Source organism: Vidua macroura, chromosome Z (genome assembly GCF_024509145.1).
Source record: "Vidua macroura isolate BioBank_ID:100142 chromosome Z, ASM2450914v1, whole genome shotgun sequence".
NCBI lineage: Eukaryota > Metazoa > Chordata > Aves > Passeriformes > Viduidae > Vidua > Vidua macroura.
In genome coordinates, this window is record NC_071611.1 from 39,482,445 (window position 1) to 39,498,230 (window position 15,786).

General features: G+C 38.9%; 1 protein-coding gene across 1 annotated transcript in view; it reads left to right on the forward strand.

Annotated features, from left to right (window-relative positions):
* Positions 1–6,140, forward strand: part of PRLR (prolactin receptor) — a 98,182-nt gene extending 92,042 nt beyond the window's left edge. Inside the window, exons 9-13 of the mRNA XM_054003082.1 lie at positions 505–674; positions 1,513–1,657; positions 2,478–2,577; positions 3,520–3,589; positions 4,223–6,140. Of these exons, the coding sequence (XP_053859057.1) occupies positions 505–674; positions 1,513–1,657; positions 2,478–2,577; positions 3,520–3,589; positions 4,223–5,215 (1,478 nt within the window). The 3' untranslated portion in view covers positions 5,216–6,140. The remainder of the gene's footprint in view (positions 1–504; positions 675–1,512; positions 1,658–2,477; positions 2,578–3,519; positions 3,590–4,222) is intronic.
* The last annotated feature ends 9,646 nt before the right edge of the window (positions 6,141–15,786 follow it).

The window sequence follows — 15,786 nt, forward strand, 5'->3', positions numbered from 1 at the left end:
TTGGTTTACTCTTAAGTATCCTTACTTAAAAGTGTAGGGATCATGTGGTTGTGTTTTCTGAATGTAAAAGATGGAGGGGACGAGTTTCATTAGCTGCATCCATGTTTTCAGTATTCCTAAATATTTATGCCAAGCTTTGATAAGATTATAGTAGAATGCAATTTTCATAACATAACATTAAAGATGTTAACTTTGAAATACTGTTGTGGAGAAAAGTAACAATAAATGGAAAGGTAAGAAAAAATATTTTTGATGATAAATGGTTAAGTCAAATTTCAACATGAATTCAACATACTTACTAACTATTCAGGAGGGTTTTAAAATTCATAAATCCATACTTACTTTATCTGAAAACTCTTGATTTCTATATTCCAGTAGCAGTTCCAAATTAGCAGACCCCCAATGGAGATGGCAATTCTTCACTCACATCATCTTATATTTCTTCCTAAGCTGCAAGGAAAAAAGTCACTTAGATTCTTATTGACAGTTCTTTTATTTCAACAGTACAGCCAGATCCTCCCGTGAATATAACTCTGGAATTAAAAAAGTCAATAAAGAGAAAACCGTATCTGGTCCTGACATGGTCTCCACCCCCACTGGCTGATGTCAGATCTGGATGGCTTACCCTTGAATATGAATTGCAACTAAAGCCTGAAGAAGGAGAGGAATGGGAGGTAAGGATGTCACAAGTTTTTGCTAGATGTTTTCTGACTAGTTAGATTTTGTCAGCCAAGTCCCATGCCTGAACATCATGAAGCAGACACTCTAAATAGTTCATAATTTTTCAAAAGTGCTTGTGTGACCTGTGATTTCCTGCTTGTATCTCAGATACGTTTCTTTCATGATAATTTGTTCTTAAACACAAGCACTTCTTAGATAACAGAAAGCTCAGTGACATTACATAAAATAATTTAAATTTATTTAAATAAACATTAGGTGGTAAGTGTAGTGGCCACACAACAATAATAATTTTCTATGGCCAGGATCTACAACTTAAGCAAATGAGTGGCAAATGAAAGACTCCAACTGTTGGTATTTGACTCCATCCCCTTCTTGTCTGCAGAACTTCCAAACCACCTCAGTATCTTCTCCTTCCTTCTCCCTCCCTCTGGCCCTCTGACCATTGCAAGACCTACTTTTTATTACCCTGTGCATTTCCACAACTCCACATTCCCTCTTCCTCTCTGCATTTTCTTTCTCCATCTCTGTTTCTTCCTCCCTCATTCATTTCTGCCTCCTCCTCTGCCTGTCACCACTGCAATTCCTACCGTTACCACAGCTCCTCTCCTATTTGCCATAAATTCATGATGTATTTTTACAGCAGTTTAATTTGCACTGTATACAAGCACCAGATCTCATTCCCACCTGCTAGAAAGCTAAACTATAGAAATAAAATAAATGTACCATTATTCCATGCCTGCTCAACAATTATTAGGAAAAGATATCCAGAATCATTCTATATTTCCATCTTGATTACCAAAACCTTAACTGTGACATTTATTTTATTTCCAGACTATTTTTGTTGGACAGCAAACACATTGCAAAATGTTTAGTTTAAATCCTGGAAAGAGGTATATTGTACAGATTCACTGCAAACCAGACCACCATGGACTGTGGAGTGAGTGGAGCCCAGAAATGTATATTGAGATCCCTACTGGTGAGTGACCAGGCATCCCTTCCATAATTGTTATTACATGCAAGTTCATATTATATTTTTTGTTAGCTGTTTGTGGCACCCATGCAGATCCTTTAGTTTCCCTAGGACAGATGAGAACATCATTACTAAGGTAACAAAATCCTTATCATTACTGTACCATACCCAGATACCTTTCCCCTTCATTATTTTATGATAGAGTTAAGAGGGTGAATAATTTCTTTGCTTATTTAAACCATGTCCTTTCTATCTATTGCCTCATTTGTTCTCTTTATGGTAGTTTTTAATTAAAAGAACACTGGCAACTGCATTAAAACTGTGACACAGACAACAAAGAGCAACTGCCTTCAGACAGCAACAGCTCTTCATTACTCTTTATCCAGAATTAATATGAAATAAGCACTTCAGTATAAAAAGTGTTACATTACAATAAAAATCCTTAAAAATATGTAATCCTAGGTCACTTTACCCAGCATTTAATTAATTGTATGATATGTATTTAATAATGAAATTACTACTGTTTCGGTGCAACTAGATTTGAACCCAATCTGTATAATTGGCTGTGACAAAATTTTCCTCTTCATGCATTTTTTATGATTTCTCCAAGACAGTTTATTTCCTGTGCAGTACCATTAGTAAAAATTATATTCATTATTTGATATTACAGGGATTGTTAAGATCTGTCTGTGCTGCTGAAGGCCTCTGATAATAAATTTGGCAGTTTAGGCCAATTTTTAAAATAAAAGTCATTTGAGAGATTTTTTGGCATGCTGACTATGCATATGCTAGATGCCTGTCCTTGAATAATTCTGGTTTTTTTTAGACTTTAGAGTAAAAGATATGGTTGTGTGGATCATCGTTGGTGTCCTGTCATCTCTTATATGTTTAATCATGAGCTGGATAATGATTATGAAAGGGTACAGGTAAGCCACCAATTTCACAATTGCATGGAGTCCAAGATCAGAGAAAACTTTTCAAAAATAGACTTCCAATATTTGATTCAATTTCCTATAGCATTTGCCTTAGCTTATAAACTATTAGTTATAGGTATTTGACTTAATTTGCAACTGATAAAGCACTGATTCTGCTCCTTATGGACACCAGGCTAAATTCTTAGTTGGTAAAGATCTGTCTCTGTTAGATCTGACTAATCTTGGTGTCCTGCCATGTAATATTCATCAAACATTACTTGGAGTATCCCTATTCCTGTAGGAGACATGTCTTTGTCATAATTTCCTAAAGTAAACAAAGTTATATTATGAGACTGTGTTTCTGCCAGCCTCTCTATCAATTTCCCAAATTATTTCTTAGAATCTGGCTAATTTCAATCAAATTAGAAAGAGAAAGGTGTTGCAAAGATTGTTGCTTTTGTACAAGTCTGACAAAAAATACTGGCTGAGTAGAAGAAAGGGATAGAAACTGTGGTTGGAGAAGCCATGTGCTTCACCATAAATCCTGTTTAGCAGTAGTCAGGTGACAGTCAAACATGCACAGACAGCCCCACTAACCCTCCTGAACTGTGCCTCACTTTACTGTTTCTTGGCCAATGGTGAATTTACAATCGCATTAGAGTACTGGAGGTTAAGAGACAGGTGACAATTAAAAGGAATTAGTAATTTTACTTTTCCAGTTGAATAACTTTTGTACTACTGGTGTTTGTTATAATATATCTAAGGGTACTTTATGAGCTGTAACTGGATTTGTCAATTACCCAGCTTGTGAGGCATACAGGAGACAGAGGTCCAATTGAGATGTATAAGATATGGGAGGAGTGTTTAAAATCTCAGTCGCATTCTGAGGAAAAGGGAGAATAGAGATAGTGTCTGTATTTACACCTGGTCTGTTTGCTCCGGGGTTTTTTTTAGAATGATGGCCTTTATCCTGCCACCAGTTCCAGGACCAAAGATAAAAGGCATAGATACACATCTGCTGGAGGTGAGTACCACAGCTAACAACAAAACAACAAAAGAATTCACCATCGCTTTTCCAACTTATATACTAGCAAACACAATTACCACAATAAAGGTGGAAAACTGCTTCAGTTAATCATTGTTGGAAATAAGCAACACTTTCTGGTTAAACATGTGGAGGATATGTGTGAGACAGAGTTTTGCCTTTCACTTGTAACACGAGGGTGTTTAAAAAGAGGGTTTGTGACTGTCCTGTTTCCTGGGACACAAGGAAATGCCTCTGTGAACTTCGTAGTAGCTCTTATGGAAGATGCTCTCCACAGTCTTTTGCCATGCTGCAGAGTCAGGACATGTTTGCACTGCAATTCTCTTCCATTTCCTTCTTGTTAAACTCAGGACACCCATACCTGCTAAAAGCTCCCTGCTCCTCCCGCATTACAAACATGAATTTTTGGTTTGTCTCCCCACTGAGGAAACTCAGGAATTTTTTTCCCCTTCTTTCAATATTTTCCACAGAAGTAGAAATCAGGTTTACGTCTAGCAATGTAACTATCAAAGTGTTTTGTACGTCAAATATGTAGATTGTTCACAATTGTTGTAGTCATATAATCCCTAAGGTTGTCAATGAAAAATTATATCCTCTTCATTATACCTTCAGGCAGGAAAATCTGAAGAATTACTGAGTGCTCTTGGTTGCCATGGTTTCCCTCCAACATCAGATTGCGAGGAACTACTGATAGAATATCTGGAGGTAGAGGACAGTGAGGATCAGCAACTCATGCCGAGGCATGACACTCCCAGTAAAAATACAAAAATTATGCTCAAGGAAACAGACAGTGACTCAGGCCGAGGGAGCTGTGATAGCCCTTCTTTCCTCCCTGTGAAGTGCAGGGAATCCCGCAGCCTTCCATCTGTGGATGTAAGAGCTAAAGAAAAGAAAGGGGGGAAAGCGAGCTGGGACACTCGGTGTACAGCCTCAGAACAGAAAACACTCCCTTGTGAGAGTATAAAGACGTGCACGTGGCTGGCAGCTCAGTTACCCAGTAATCAGGCTGCTATGTTTGCCTACCACAGCACTGTGGAGGCTTTCAAGATAACACTGAACACCACAAATGTGAACAATTCACCAGTTTTGGTGGGAAATGAAGAAAATCGTCAATCGCTGTATCCTATTGCTGAAACTGTGTACGATGTCGTGGAAAAGGTAAGAGAGATGGAGTATGCCAAAACTGACCAGACCACAGTGCAGGTCAGACAAAATGAACATAGTAACAAGTCACCTTTCCTGAATCCTAAACTAATGGACTATGTAGAAGTTCATAAAGTCAGACAAGATGAGAAACCAACTGTATTACTGAAACATAAAGAAAACAGTGGAAAGACTAAAAAATGCACTGTTCCAGGAACCAGCAAAGAATATACCAAGGTCTCAACAGTTGTAGACCATCACATTTTAGTACTATTGCCAGATCAGCGCAGCCAGAACACACCTGAATCTCAAGAACCTGTAGCAGAAACATCTCGGAACCCTCAGCAAAGTCAAGCTGAGAAGAATACGAGCTACAGCACGACAACTCCAAGTGACTCCAGAAGAGACGCCAGTGGATCAGACTACATGGATCCATCTTCCTTTATGCCCTCCTTTAAATAACCTTTTAGTACAGCACATACTTAGTTAGTTACACACAGTAAAACAAAATCACATAGCAAACAGTTCTTTAGAAAAGCCTAGCCTCTGAAAGCCTAGCCTCCTATGTGCATTGTACAGGTAATAAAATAATCTGTGAGTTGAGGTAATAGTTGTGGATGTAAATCCTGGATCCTTAGCACACATTTCTGACACAGTGAAATGAGGAAATGGATCTTGTCCATGATGAAAAATGCACTGTAAAATAATTATTCTGTTCTGTAGAACTTCTGTTGGTTAATGAAGCCTGAGGAAATACCACAGATTCAATAAAGATGAAAATTATTTTGGGTCAGTCAGCAAACCATAGCAATCTGAGCAGTTCCTACATTAGATAAAACATTGTACAACTGTATTCTTACCTACAGTGTGTTTTCTTCTGAATGCATTCTGACACTACATTAAGTTTTCTTTATCTTTTTTCTCAATCTTTGAGAAAAAGGAGCTCTTGTACATGACATATCATATATAAAAGCGAATATATTCTACAAATTGCAGTAAAATAACAAATACTTCTAAATATATTTTTGTTTTGTTTCAATGTGACAGAAAACTGCATCCCATTCATATCCTGGTCCAGACAAACCAAAATAAAAGAGAAAGCAGGATAATACATCATATACTGCCTTACTGTATATAATATACAATTTTACTTTAATATAAGCCCATATGTTTAACAATCTATTTTTAAAGGCTATTTTTCTATTACCAAAAAAAGAGCAAAGTAAAATATTTTTTGATTTCCCAATGCTATTTAGCTGCCTAGAAACTTTTCTGTTTCCTTCTGCTAAGGCAATAACAAATAAAGCTGTAATTTCTATACAAAGCATAAAATTAAACTTTATACTAATTAAGAATATGAAAACATTTTTAAACTATATTTCTAATATATCACAGATATATTACTATTTGAATTGTAAATTATTTGTTTCACAGGTTTTTTATTACCTGTAATTATATAATTAAATTAGAGTTTAGGTTTTGAGACCTGAGGTTCTTTCCCTTTGAATTTGTACTCTGATGCCAGTTGTAAATGACATGGGGCTTTCCTGTATCCTGCACTTTTCTCTGAGCCTGGAAGTAAAGTGTGAAGTCAGAGTTTTTATCATGAATTTATGAACATTCGTTTTGGAATCAGCCTCCAAGGTCTGATTCAGACCTCCACTGAAAAAGCAGTGGGAATGAGGAGACTAGTCCATGTACTTGGGCTGGTCATGTGTCCCCAGAATAGCAGTGGGAACAGTAAGGATCCATTATATCCCATGTAACTGAAGACAGAATTAAAATTATACTGTAGTGGCTGCTAAGTTGCTCTGGCCTTCCTTTTTGAAACGGAAGTTTAATTGAGTCCAGAAAAGTATGACCGTGTGATGGCTGATTGAAGTGGGCCAAGTATTTAGCTAGCATCTCTAGCTTCAGGGAAAACTGGAAACTTAAGGTGAGGAAATCATCCTGTACCTTTGGAGGGGAGTGTATTTGATAGATGGGCTCTCTTTTGTTAGTTTCCTTCCTGAACAGCTTTACTTTTCTCCATATTTTTATGATTTTGTGCACTGAGCGAGCCTTCCTGCGGTATCAGGTATCTACTGCAGAGCCAGACAAAAGAGAATTTCAGATTTTGAAGGTCCCAGAAGGCCATATCTAATTCAGCGAATCAGATTCTCACCCTTTCTCTTCAAAGCCATGGAACTGCTCAAGCACAGGTTGGTAGAACCACCTAGCCTTTGCACAGGCAGGACATTAGAGCTTAACAATCTGTGTGTCTATAAATGTAAGTGGTAGTGGACTGTAACATTAGGGTGGCATCAGATTTAGAGCCTGTCCGCTATATAGGCAACTGCCCAATTTCACGGGCTGATCAGAGCAGTCTGGATGCTCCACTGAAGGTGTGGGAAGGTATCCTAGATTCCTAATTCAACCACTTATTTAACACGTGAAGACATGAAGGGGCTACTCCAGGTATCAAACATAAAACTCTCTTCAGTTATAGTTAATTGAACAATTTTACCATAGATACTCTGTTGGTAGTATACCTTACAGATTTCTAGAAATGCTAGAAGTACTGCAGAAAAACTCCTGAGTTATGTGGAAACTTGTGTGTGTGGAAGTGTACAAGCTGACAACACACTGTGTCTGACAGTGTGCATAAAGATATGCTGCTACAGGCCTTCTGGGATGTGTCTAGTAATGGACAGAAGCTGTAGTATCTCATCAAGCCTAGAGCCTAAAGATGTTCCCTATAGAGTAGATTTCTTAGGTTAGAACACAGTAACTACCCAAACGTATGACAGCAACAGGCTGTTCCCACCCATATCTTTTTACCTGAAGTTACTTTTCACCTGAAGCAGACACAACAGTTAGCAGATTTAAAGTATGTGATTCATCCTGCCAAACTGTAGGCATGTGTGCCTCCAATCAGAATCCACACAGAAGGAGAGTCACGGAGTCTCTGTGCTTTGTCATAAATGACACTGTAAAATGAAACTGTAAAATAGTTGTAACACAACTATTACTTTGTGTGGTGTTGAGCATTTCCCGCCTTTGCTGATGAATGTCTCAATATGCCAAATCATCATGGCTCCCTGTGAAAAGGGAAAGTCAACTACAGTGGAATAGCAAGCATTTGCTTGCTGCTTTGAAGTTTTGGGGGATTTGCTAGCTGAATGTAATTTGAAGACATTGTCACAAGTGTATTTAATTCTTGAAGCTGAACAAATGTGCAGATAGATTAATTTTCCCTTGGATTTGCTTATATTTTCCAAACACCTTGTTCCTCTCAGTGGCAGAGCTTCTGAAAGTGACCTTAAACATCTGAAAGTACATTAAAAAAACAAAAACAAAAAAAAAAAAAAAAAACAACAAAAAAAAAAAAAAAAAAAACAAAAAAAAAACAAAAAAAAAAACCTAGTGGTTTTTTTTTTTTTTCTGTTTGCAACAATATTTTTGCTTGCAGGTCTTTAAGCTTTTCATTAGGAAGTACATGAGTTTTTGAAGCAGTTCTACATAGTCAATCAGTGTAAAATTATGACACACCAGTGGGGAAAAACAGGCTTTTCATACCGCCTTTGATATCCAGAGGGATAAACAGAATTTACCCCAGGAAGAGGGATCAGCCCTCTAACTCTTGCACCATTAGTCAAATTTCTCACTTGGAATAATTATTTCAAGAATGTGAAAGATGTTTTCAATGTCAAAGTTATCCACGTGCCATTTATAGTGTGAACTACTTTGTAATAGCATAAAAGCCCTAAAAGGTAGCATAAAGACTCTTCTTCATGATTAGTTTTACAACATTCCTAAAATTGAACATACATATTTTATTTAATTACCTTTCCTTCTGACTCAGACTAATTTTATTAACATTTTTTCTTCAGTATTGGCAAATATGATTCATTACCATACACTTGTTTACTAGATTTCTTTTTTTAGCAGAGACCTAATTGATGTACAATTTTAGTATTTCTGTGTAATATTTCAGACTTTAGAAGAAATACAAACTAATGAATTGGCACATGCTCACAAAGCTCAGTATCACACATGATGAGGACTTTAGGTTTGGTCTTGATGATACTATGTAACTATGAAGATTATTTAATTAAAATGCAGTGAATTAACCTGATGTAACATTAGTAAGAGGATGTATGTGTTTATGGAACAAACTGTAAAACAAATATGTAATGATGATTTATGTCAAACCAGTGAATTCTGTAATATATCTGTCTGCGTGTCTATGTTTTAAATGGCTGAAAAATAGACAGCTGCTTTAAATGTCATTCAAGTGTCCAAAGTGTATTAGCAGCAGGTGTTCAAAATGAATAAGCAGATTATTTTGTGCTCTCTGAAGTATTGTGTATGTAGGGTTTACATCATGAAGCCTGTAAGTGTATTTTGTAATTTCATGGCAACTATAATCTGATCTGAAGGTGTTGTGCAAGGAAACTGAAGTCCTGTAAACCAGTTGATAGACATCAGACATCTTCTACAAAGCCATAAAGACAAATGAAGTGAAAAAAGTGTCATGAGATAAGGCATCACATTCTCAAATAACTGCTACCTCCAATTTTTTTTTTTTCTCCCTTTAAACAGCAAGCAGGAAAAAGCATTTTGCTTTGTGTGTAAATTTGTGACTCATTCTATCAAGAATTTTAAAATTTTATTTGTAAATTGGAATTATTTTTGTTAACAAACAGCTTGTCATGGAATCATCACTTGCATGGCAGTGGTAGTATGAGGATGGAATATTTGAGATATGTAGCAAAATTAAATGTTTTTAATATGGGGAAAAAAAAAAAAACCTAAAGAAAATTCCACTTTGTAAGAATATCCTTGGTGCCCAGATTGGCAGTCAAGCATCAGTCCCATTCCTGGCCTGAAAAGTTTTTTGCCACTATTTATATTTCCAGGTCACTAGGACTGATTGAGCCGATTTTCCAGAGGTGCTTTCATTCTGGATCTCAGCTATGGAACTTGGTATTTATCAATACTTCTATTTAGAATTACCTGTTTTCAACTGAGTTCCTAGGAAGCAAACCTGTCAATTCTTGTCTCTAAATGAGTAAAAATGGAAAGCTCTGCTCTCAACTATCTCAAACTGTCACACTAAAATCAGGCTCCAGTTCCTGTGGGTGTGGAAAGATGGACTGAATTATAATCATTTGAATAACCTTGTGGCTCAGCCTTGAAAATCACTTTGAAACAAATCAGGGATTCTCTTCATTTTTCTGGTGTGTATGTCAAGCAAAAAAATAAAGATAAATGGATGCCTAAATACATAATACATGGGGATATAAAGAGCTTAAATATCATAGAAGCATAGAACAGCTTAGGTTGGAAAAGACCTATAAGGTCATAGTCCAAATGTTAACCCGGTCCTGCCAAGTCCACCACTAAGTGACAGGAAGAGGGACAGGGGTGCTGCATGTGACAGAATGGAAAAGGAGTGTAGTCACTATGGCATGGTACATGGTAGATGATGAGGGAAAAAATGCATTTTGACTACAGCTGAAAAGAGTGGGGGAAGACGAGAAAATGTAAGGGAAATAATGAAATATGAGAATAGATAGTAAAAAATGAGCTCTAGCAGAACTGAGAGGAGTGATAAATGAGTTAGTGAGGGGAAAAAAAGGAAGAGAAGAAAATACTTTAATATCAAAAGCGGAAATGTGCACAACTACCTGATATAGACCACAAAACTAGTAAAGCCTTATTGTTGGCAAAATGCTGAAATCAGCTATTATGGATCAGCTGTTTTATATGAGCAGAAAAAGTCCTATACATGAGAAGTGGTAATTCATTTTCTACCAGTTACAAGATTTTTCTTCCCCCTCTTTGACATTGGTCCCAAAGCAAAAACAAAACTTGAAGAGTCAGGCTCAGCATCTGATCTGACACTCCATTTTCTACATTCTTAAGGGGAAAAAGTAAAGAGAAATAGAGTACACCACACTGATTTTATAAACAACCTTCTATTATTCACACAGATATACAGGTGAGATTTATTTATCCATTTACATTGTCCCACACATATGTCTACCATTCTTAAGCATTGTTTTGTTTTTATTTAGTATATATAATGCAATGACCTAGAAGCTCCAAGAGAAAAAATACTTTGGGGATATTACTAAGCAGCCTCATGGCATTTCTGGGCATTGTTTCAGTTTATACCTGTGACAAGGTATCTGTTAATACTTTTCTTAGTTGGAAAGTCTCTCTCTTGGTAATAAATTCTGAAGATTACCAAGTTAGGTTTAAAATACATCTTTTCAATAAGTTGCATTTTAAGAGGTGCTACTATATATCTGTTGGAAGTAGTTAAGAAAAATACCTGCATTAGTTGTGTGGCCTCTTAGAGTGCTGATATGCTAAAAGCTAATCTTATACGCAAGATATTGGTGCATAGAGCAGTTAGATATAAAATGGTCTTGTTTTATAAATTCCTCTTTTTGGAAGGTTTATTGTCCTTTTCTACTCAGTGATGCTGCTTGTCTTGGATCTTGACATTATTTAACTATTTTTTTAAACAATGCTGCTTTTGGATCTATTTTTGTGAGCTGCTGAGTACCTTCACCTCATTTTGACATCAATAAACATTGAAAGATTTCATTACAGTTCCTGCAATGGTTAGTTTTAGAGACTTGTAGCACTGAGTAGAATTTTTAGAGGATGCTGGAAATCATTGTACAAGTGACTTGTAGAAAATATCCCTTCAGTAGGATGCAAAACTATACATGTCTAGAAGAAGGTAGATTTTTCTACAGACAGAACTACAATGATGTCATATCATATTTTTAATATTCAGAATGCTGTAGACTACTCTTAATTCTCATCCCTTTGTCTTTCTTTCCAAAAGGGAGAGGAAACTACTGCTCAGCTATACTTAGAAAGAGCTCCTGGGCTGCTTTAGTGTTGTTTATTTTTCATTTTGGAAAGTATTTTTTTCTATTCTGACTACAAAAAACGTTTCATCTGATAAAATACAACCATCAGTTCTTATACATGTGTTACATTGCTCAGAGATACTCAGCACTATCTTGGCTTCTGAAATCTTTTTGTTGTTTTTGTGTATGTTTTAGTCGTTGTGTAAGATATAACAGTACTGAGGGCACTGTTATGGAAAAGTACAGCCCAGAAAAAAACATGTTAATCATTGATTGTATTTGCTCAAAATTCTGATGTGCTACTAAGTGAGAGTAAAAGTCTCTGGAACTTCCTTGCCTTTAATTGTGCCAGCAGACTCTCAAAGAAATAAAAATTGCACCTTCTGAATAATATCCAGAATAAACAGTATATTTTCAGCAGAGAAAGAGATGGCCCAATATTTAGAGCAAACTTATTTCCATTTGCATAAACTATTTGGTTGGTAGATTTGCGATACAAGCTAGCATTTTTTCCACTACAGTTTCTGAATTTGTATGCAATGTGGAACATGAGAGGTTATTGCAGTGTCGTTGCTGTAGCAACAGGATGACTTTAAGCACAATTATTCTATGAACCAGATCCAATTTTTTTTTGGAAATTTCTAAAATACAAGAAGTTGTAAGAATTAGATTTCATATGTTGTATGTACATTCTTTGGAGAATACTGGTATAAAAGTAGTTGCTCAGGAATTTTTCATTGTTTCTAAGTGTATCTAAAGGAAAACGCTCTTAAATACATTTTTTTTAATTTCTTAATATTGAAAATGCTGGCTTTACTAAAATCTGTTAGTGTTTTCACTTGTAAGATCAATATTGTTATGAGGTCTGTAGCTTTCTGATGAATTTTTTGATCTTTTGTCATTGTAAAATCTCTTTGCAATGGTGTTCTCATTTCAGTTTAATAAAAATTCGTGAATAAAATTCCCAGATTCTGTATTTCTTCATGATATGCAACATTTCTACTATATAATGTATGGAAAGAAAAAGGAGCATCCAGGCATCCAAGACACTCTGTAGGGCAGGATCCTGCTGTCCTCCATGGGGAAAGCTCCATTACAGACATTTAATCGATTTTGGTGCACTGAGCAATTGAACCAGGTAACAACTTTTATGTTTCTTTATGGCTCTTCATGTTGATTTAAATTATATTTATCATTGAAATTCAGGGTTTTTTTTAGCAAATGTAATGTTTGATCAAAAAAGGTTGAGGTTTGTGAGAGTCCTAAAGTGTGTAAGCACTGCCCTGGTTACTAAAGGGCATTTATTAATCTCTGATCCTTTGCACCAACATTGGCCAGTTTTCCTGCAAATCTAGGGCTGCACCCCCGGCTTACCTGTGGTCAGCCTTCTGCCTTAGGAGCAGGCAGGGTCATCAAAAGCAATATGAAATACCTCTCACTGGCAACTGTGTCTAGTTAAACTGTGTACCAATTACCATTCCAGGAAATGCCACCTTAACCCTTGATTCTTAAGTATTACAAAGATGTGCTGGTTTTGGCCGGGGCAGAGTTAATTTTCCCCACAGTAGCTGGGGCTGTGTTTTGGATTTGTGCTGAACACAGTGATGATAATAGAGATGTTTTTGTTGCTGAGCAGAGCTTACATGGAGCCAAAGCCTTTTCTGGGTGCATGGGAGGCTGGGAGGAGACACAGGTAGGACAGGTGACCCCAGCTGACCAAAGGGATATTCCAGACCATGTGACATCATGTTCAGTGTGAAGTACTGAGGAAAGACAGGGCATTTGGAGCAATGGCATTTGTCTTCCCAAGTCACCATTACACGAGACAGGCCCTGCTCCCCTGGAAATGACTGAACTCCTGCCTGACCATAGGACATGGTGAATTAATTCCTTTTGCTTTGCTTGCATGTGTTGCTTTTGCTTTTCCTGTCAAACTCTTTATCTCGGCCCAAGGGTTTTCCAGCTTTTACCCTTCCCTTCCTGTCCCTATTCCCACTAGTGGGGGTGTGAGTGCATGGCTGCCTAGGGCTTAGCTGATGGCAGGTAATGGAGGAAGGAAATACATCTTCCCACTTCTCCCATCCTTGTAGGAGGTTGTGCTACATCTCTTCACTGGCAAAACAAAACCAAAACAAGGGAATAAATGGGTCATCAGCATAGAGAGGTTATCCCTCTCAGCATATCTGTCACTTTCTCCACATCTGCCCAGATGTATTTAACATAACACAATTCATAGAATCACATACCGGGTCAGGTTGAAAGGCACCACAGTGGGTCATCTGGTCCAAAATCCCTGTTCAAGCATCACCCCAGAGGACACAGCAGAGGACTGCATCCAGACAGGTCTTGAGCATCTTCAGTGAGGGAGACAATCTTTTTTACTGTGTGTGTGATTGTGTTCTTCCACTGCATGATCACACACACAGTAAAGAAAATTTTTCTCATGTTCAGGTGGAATTCTCTGTGCACCAGTTTCTGCCTGCTGACTCATGTCCTGCTGTCTGGCACCACTGAACAGAGCCTGGTGCATGCTCCAACCACTCCCAGCAGACACTGACAGACAGGGATGAGGTCCCTTCTCAGTTATCCCTCTTCAAGGCTGAACAGGATCAATTCTCTCAGCCTTTCCTCATAATAGAGATGCTCCAGTTCCTTGATCACCTTTGTAGCTCTCTGCTGGACCCACTCCAGGAGCTCCACACCTCTGTTGTGCTCCAGAGACAAGCACTGAGCACAGACTCCAGGTGAGACCTCACTAGAGCTGAGCAGCAGGGCAGGATCACCTCCCTTGACCTTCTGGTAGTGCTCTTCCAGAGGCATCCCAGGATTCCGCTGGCCTTCCTGGCCACAAGGGCACTGCTGGCTCATGCACAGTTTGTTGTCCACTAGGACCCCCAGGTCCTGCTCCAAAGAGCTGCTTTCCAGCAGGTTGGGCCCCAGCCTGTGCTGGTACCCAGGGTTGTTCCTCCCTAGGTGCAGGACTCTGTATTTTCCTGTGTAGAATTTCAGAGAATTCTTCTCTGACCATCTCTCCAAACTGTCGAGGCTCTTCTGAAGGGCTCACAGTCAGTGTTAGAAGAAGACTCTGGATGGGACAGCGCAGGGTGACATTAAGGGGACAGCACGCGATGACACCGGAAGAACAGCAGGGGATGACACCGGGGGACAGCATGGGATGATATCAGGAGACTGAGATGTGATGACACCGGGGGGACAGCAGCACGCGTGTCGGGGCGGTGTCGCTGCCCGGGGCGGGCGGACGTGGCGGGGCGGCTGCGGCGGCTCGGGAGCGGCGGGGCGCGGGGGGCACGGTCAGCGGGGCTGCCGGAGCTGGGCCGGCCGGGGTCCCTGCCGCCGCTCCGTGCTGCTCGGGAGGGAGGGCAGCGCCGTGCCTGTGCGCGGAGCAGCGCGGGGTGGAAGCACTTTCGGTGTAGCTGCAAATCCCTTGGAAAGAGTTCCAAGGATAGAACTTGCCTAATCCATGGCTTTTCGACTACTTTTTTGAAACTGGACTCTTGTAGATTCTATATTCATTAGTGCTGTAAGTGGTTGTAAGGGAAGTGACATTCTATCTAATTAATTTCAGGAAACTATTCTTCAGTGTTTTAGAAATTGGTTAAAACCTTGGCTTTTAAAAACAAATGTGTAACTCTCAGTAGATAGTTCTAGGTGCAGAAATAGAGTCTCTCGAAATAACTCCTCACAGAATCACAGGATGGGTCAGGTTGGAAGGGAACACAGTGGGTCATCTGGTCCATCCTACCAGTTCAAGCAGGGCCATCCCAGAGCGCTTGGCACAGGATTGTGTCCAGAGGGTTCTTGAATATCTCCAGTGAGGGAGACTCCAGAACCTCTGGGCAGTCAGGTGCCTCTTTCTGATACCTGCTGAATTGCATCTTCAGTTCAGTGAAAGGCAGGACAGTGTGACATTCCCAGGATTTTGGAGCAAGGATGGAAGATGGCATCTGGAGTTGTCAGGGCCCTAAGCACAGCTCGTGTCCCCTGAACAGCCTCCCCCAGGGCTGTACCCTTTGCCCAGGATTCCTCTTTCATCTGTGCCCTGAGCCTTCAGTCCCTGCCTCAGCTGAGCCATAAGCCCAGCCCTGGCTCTGTCTCCTGGATGGACCTTGGCCTTCTGCTGTAGCCTTGTGTCCAGCC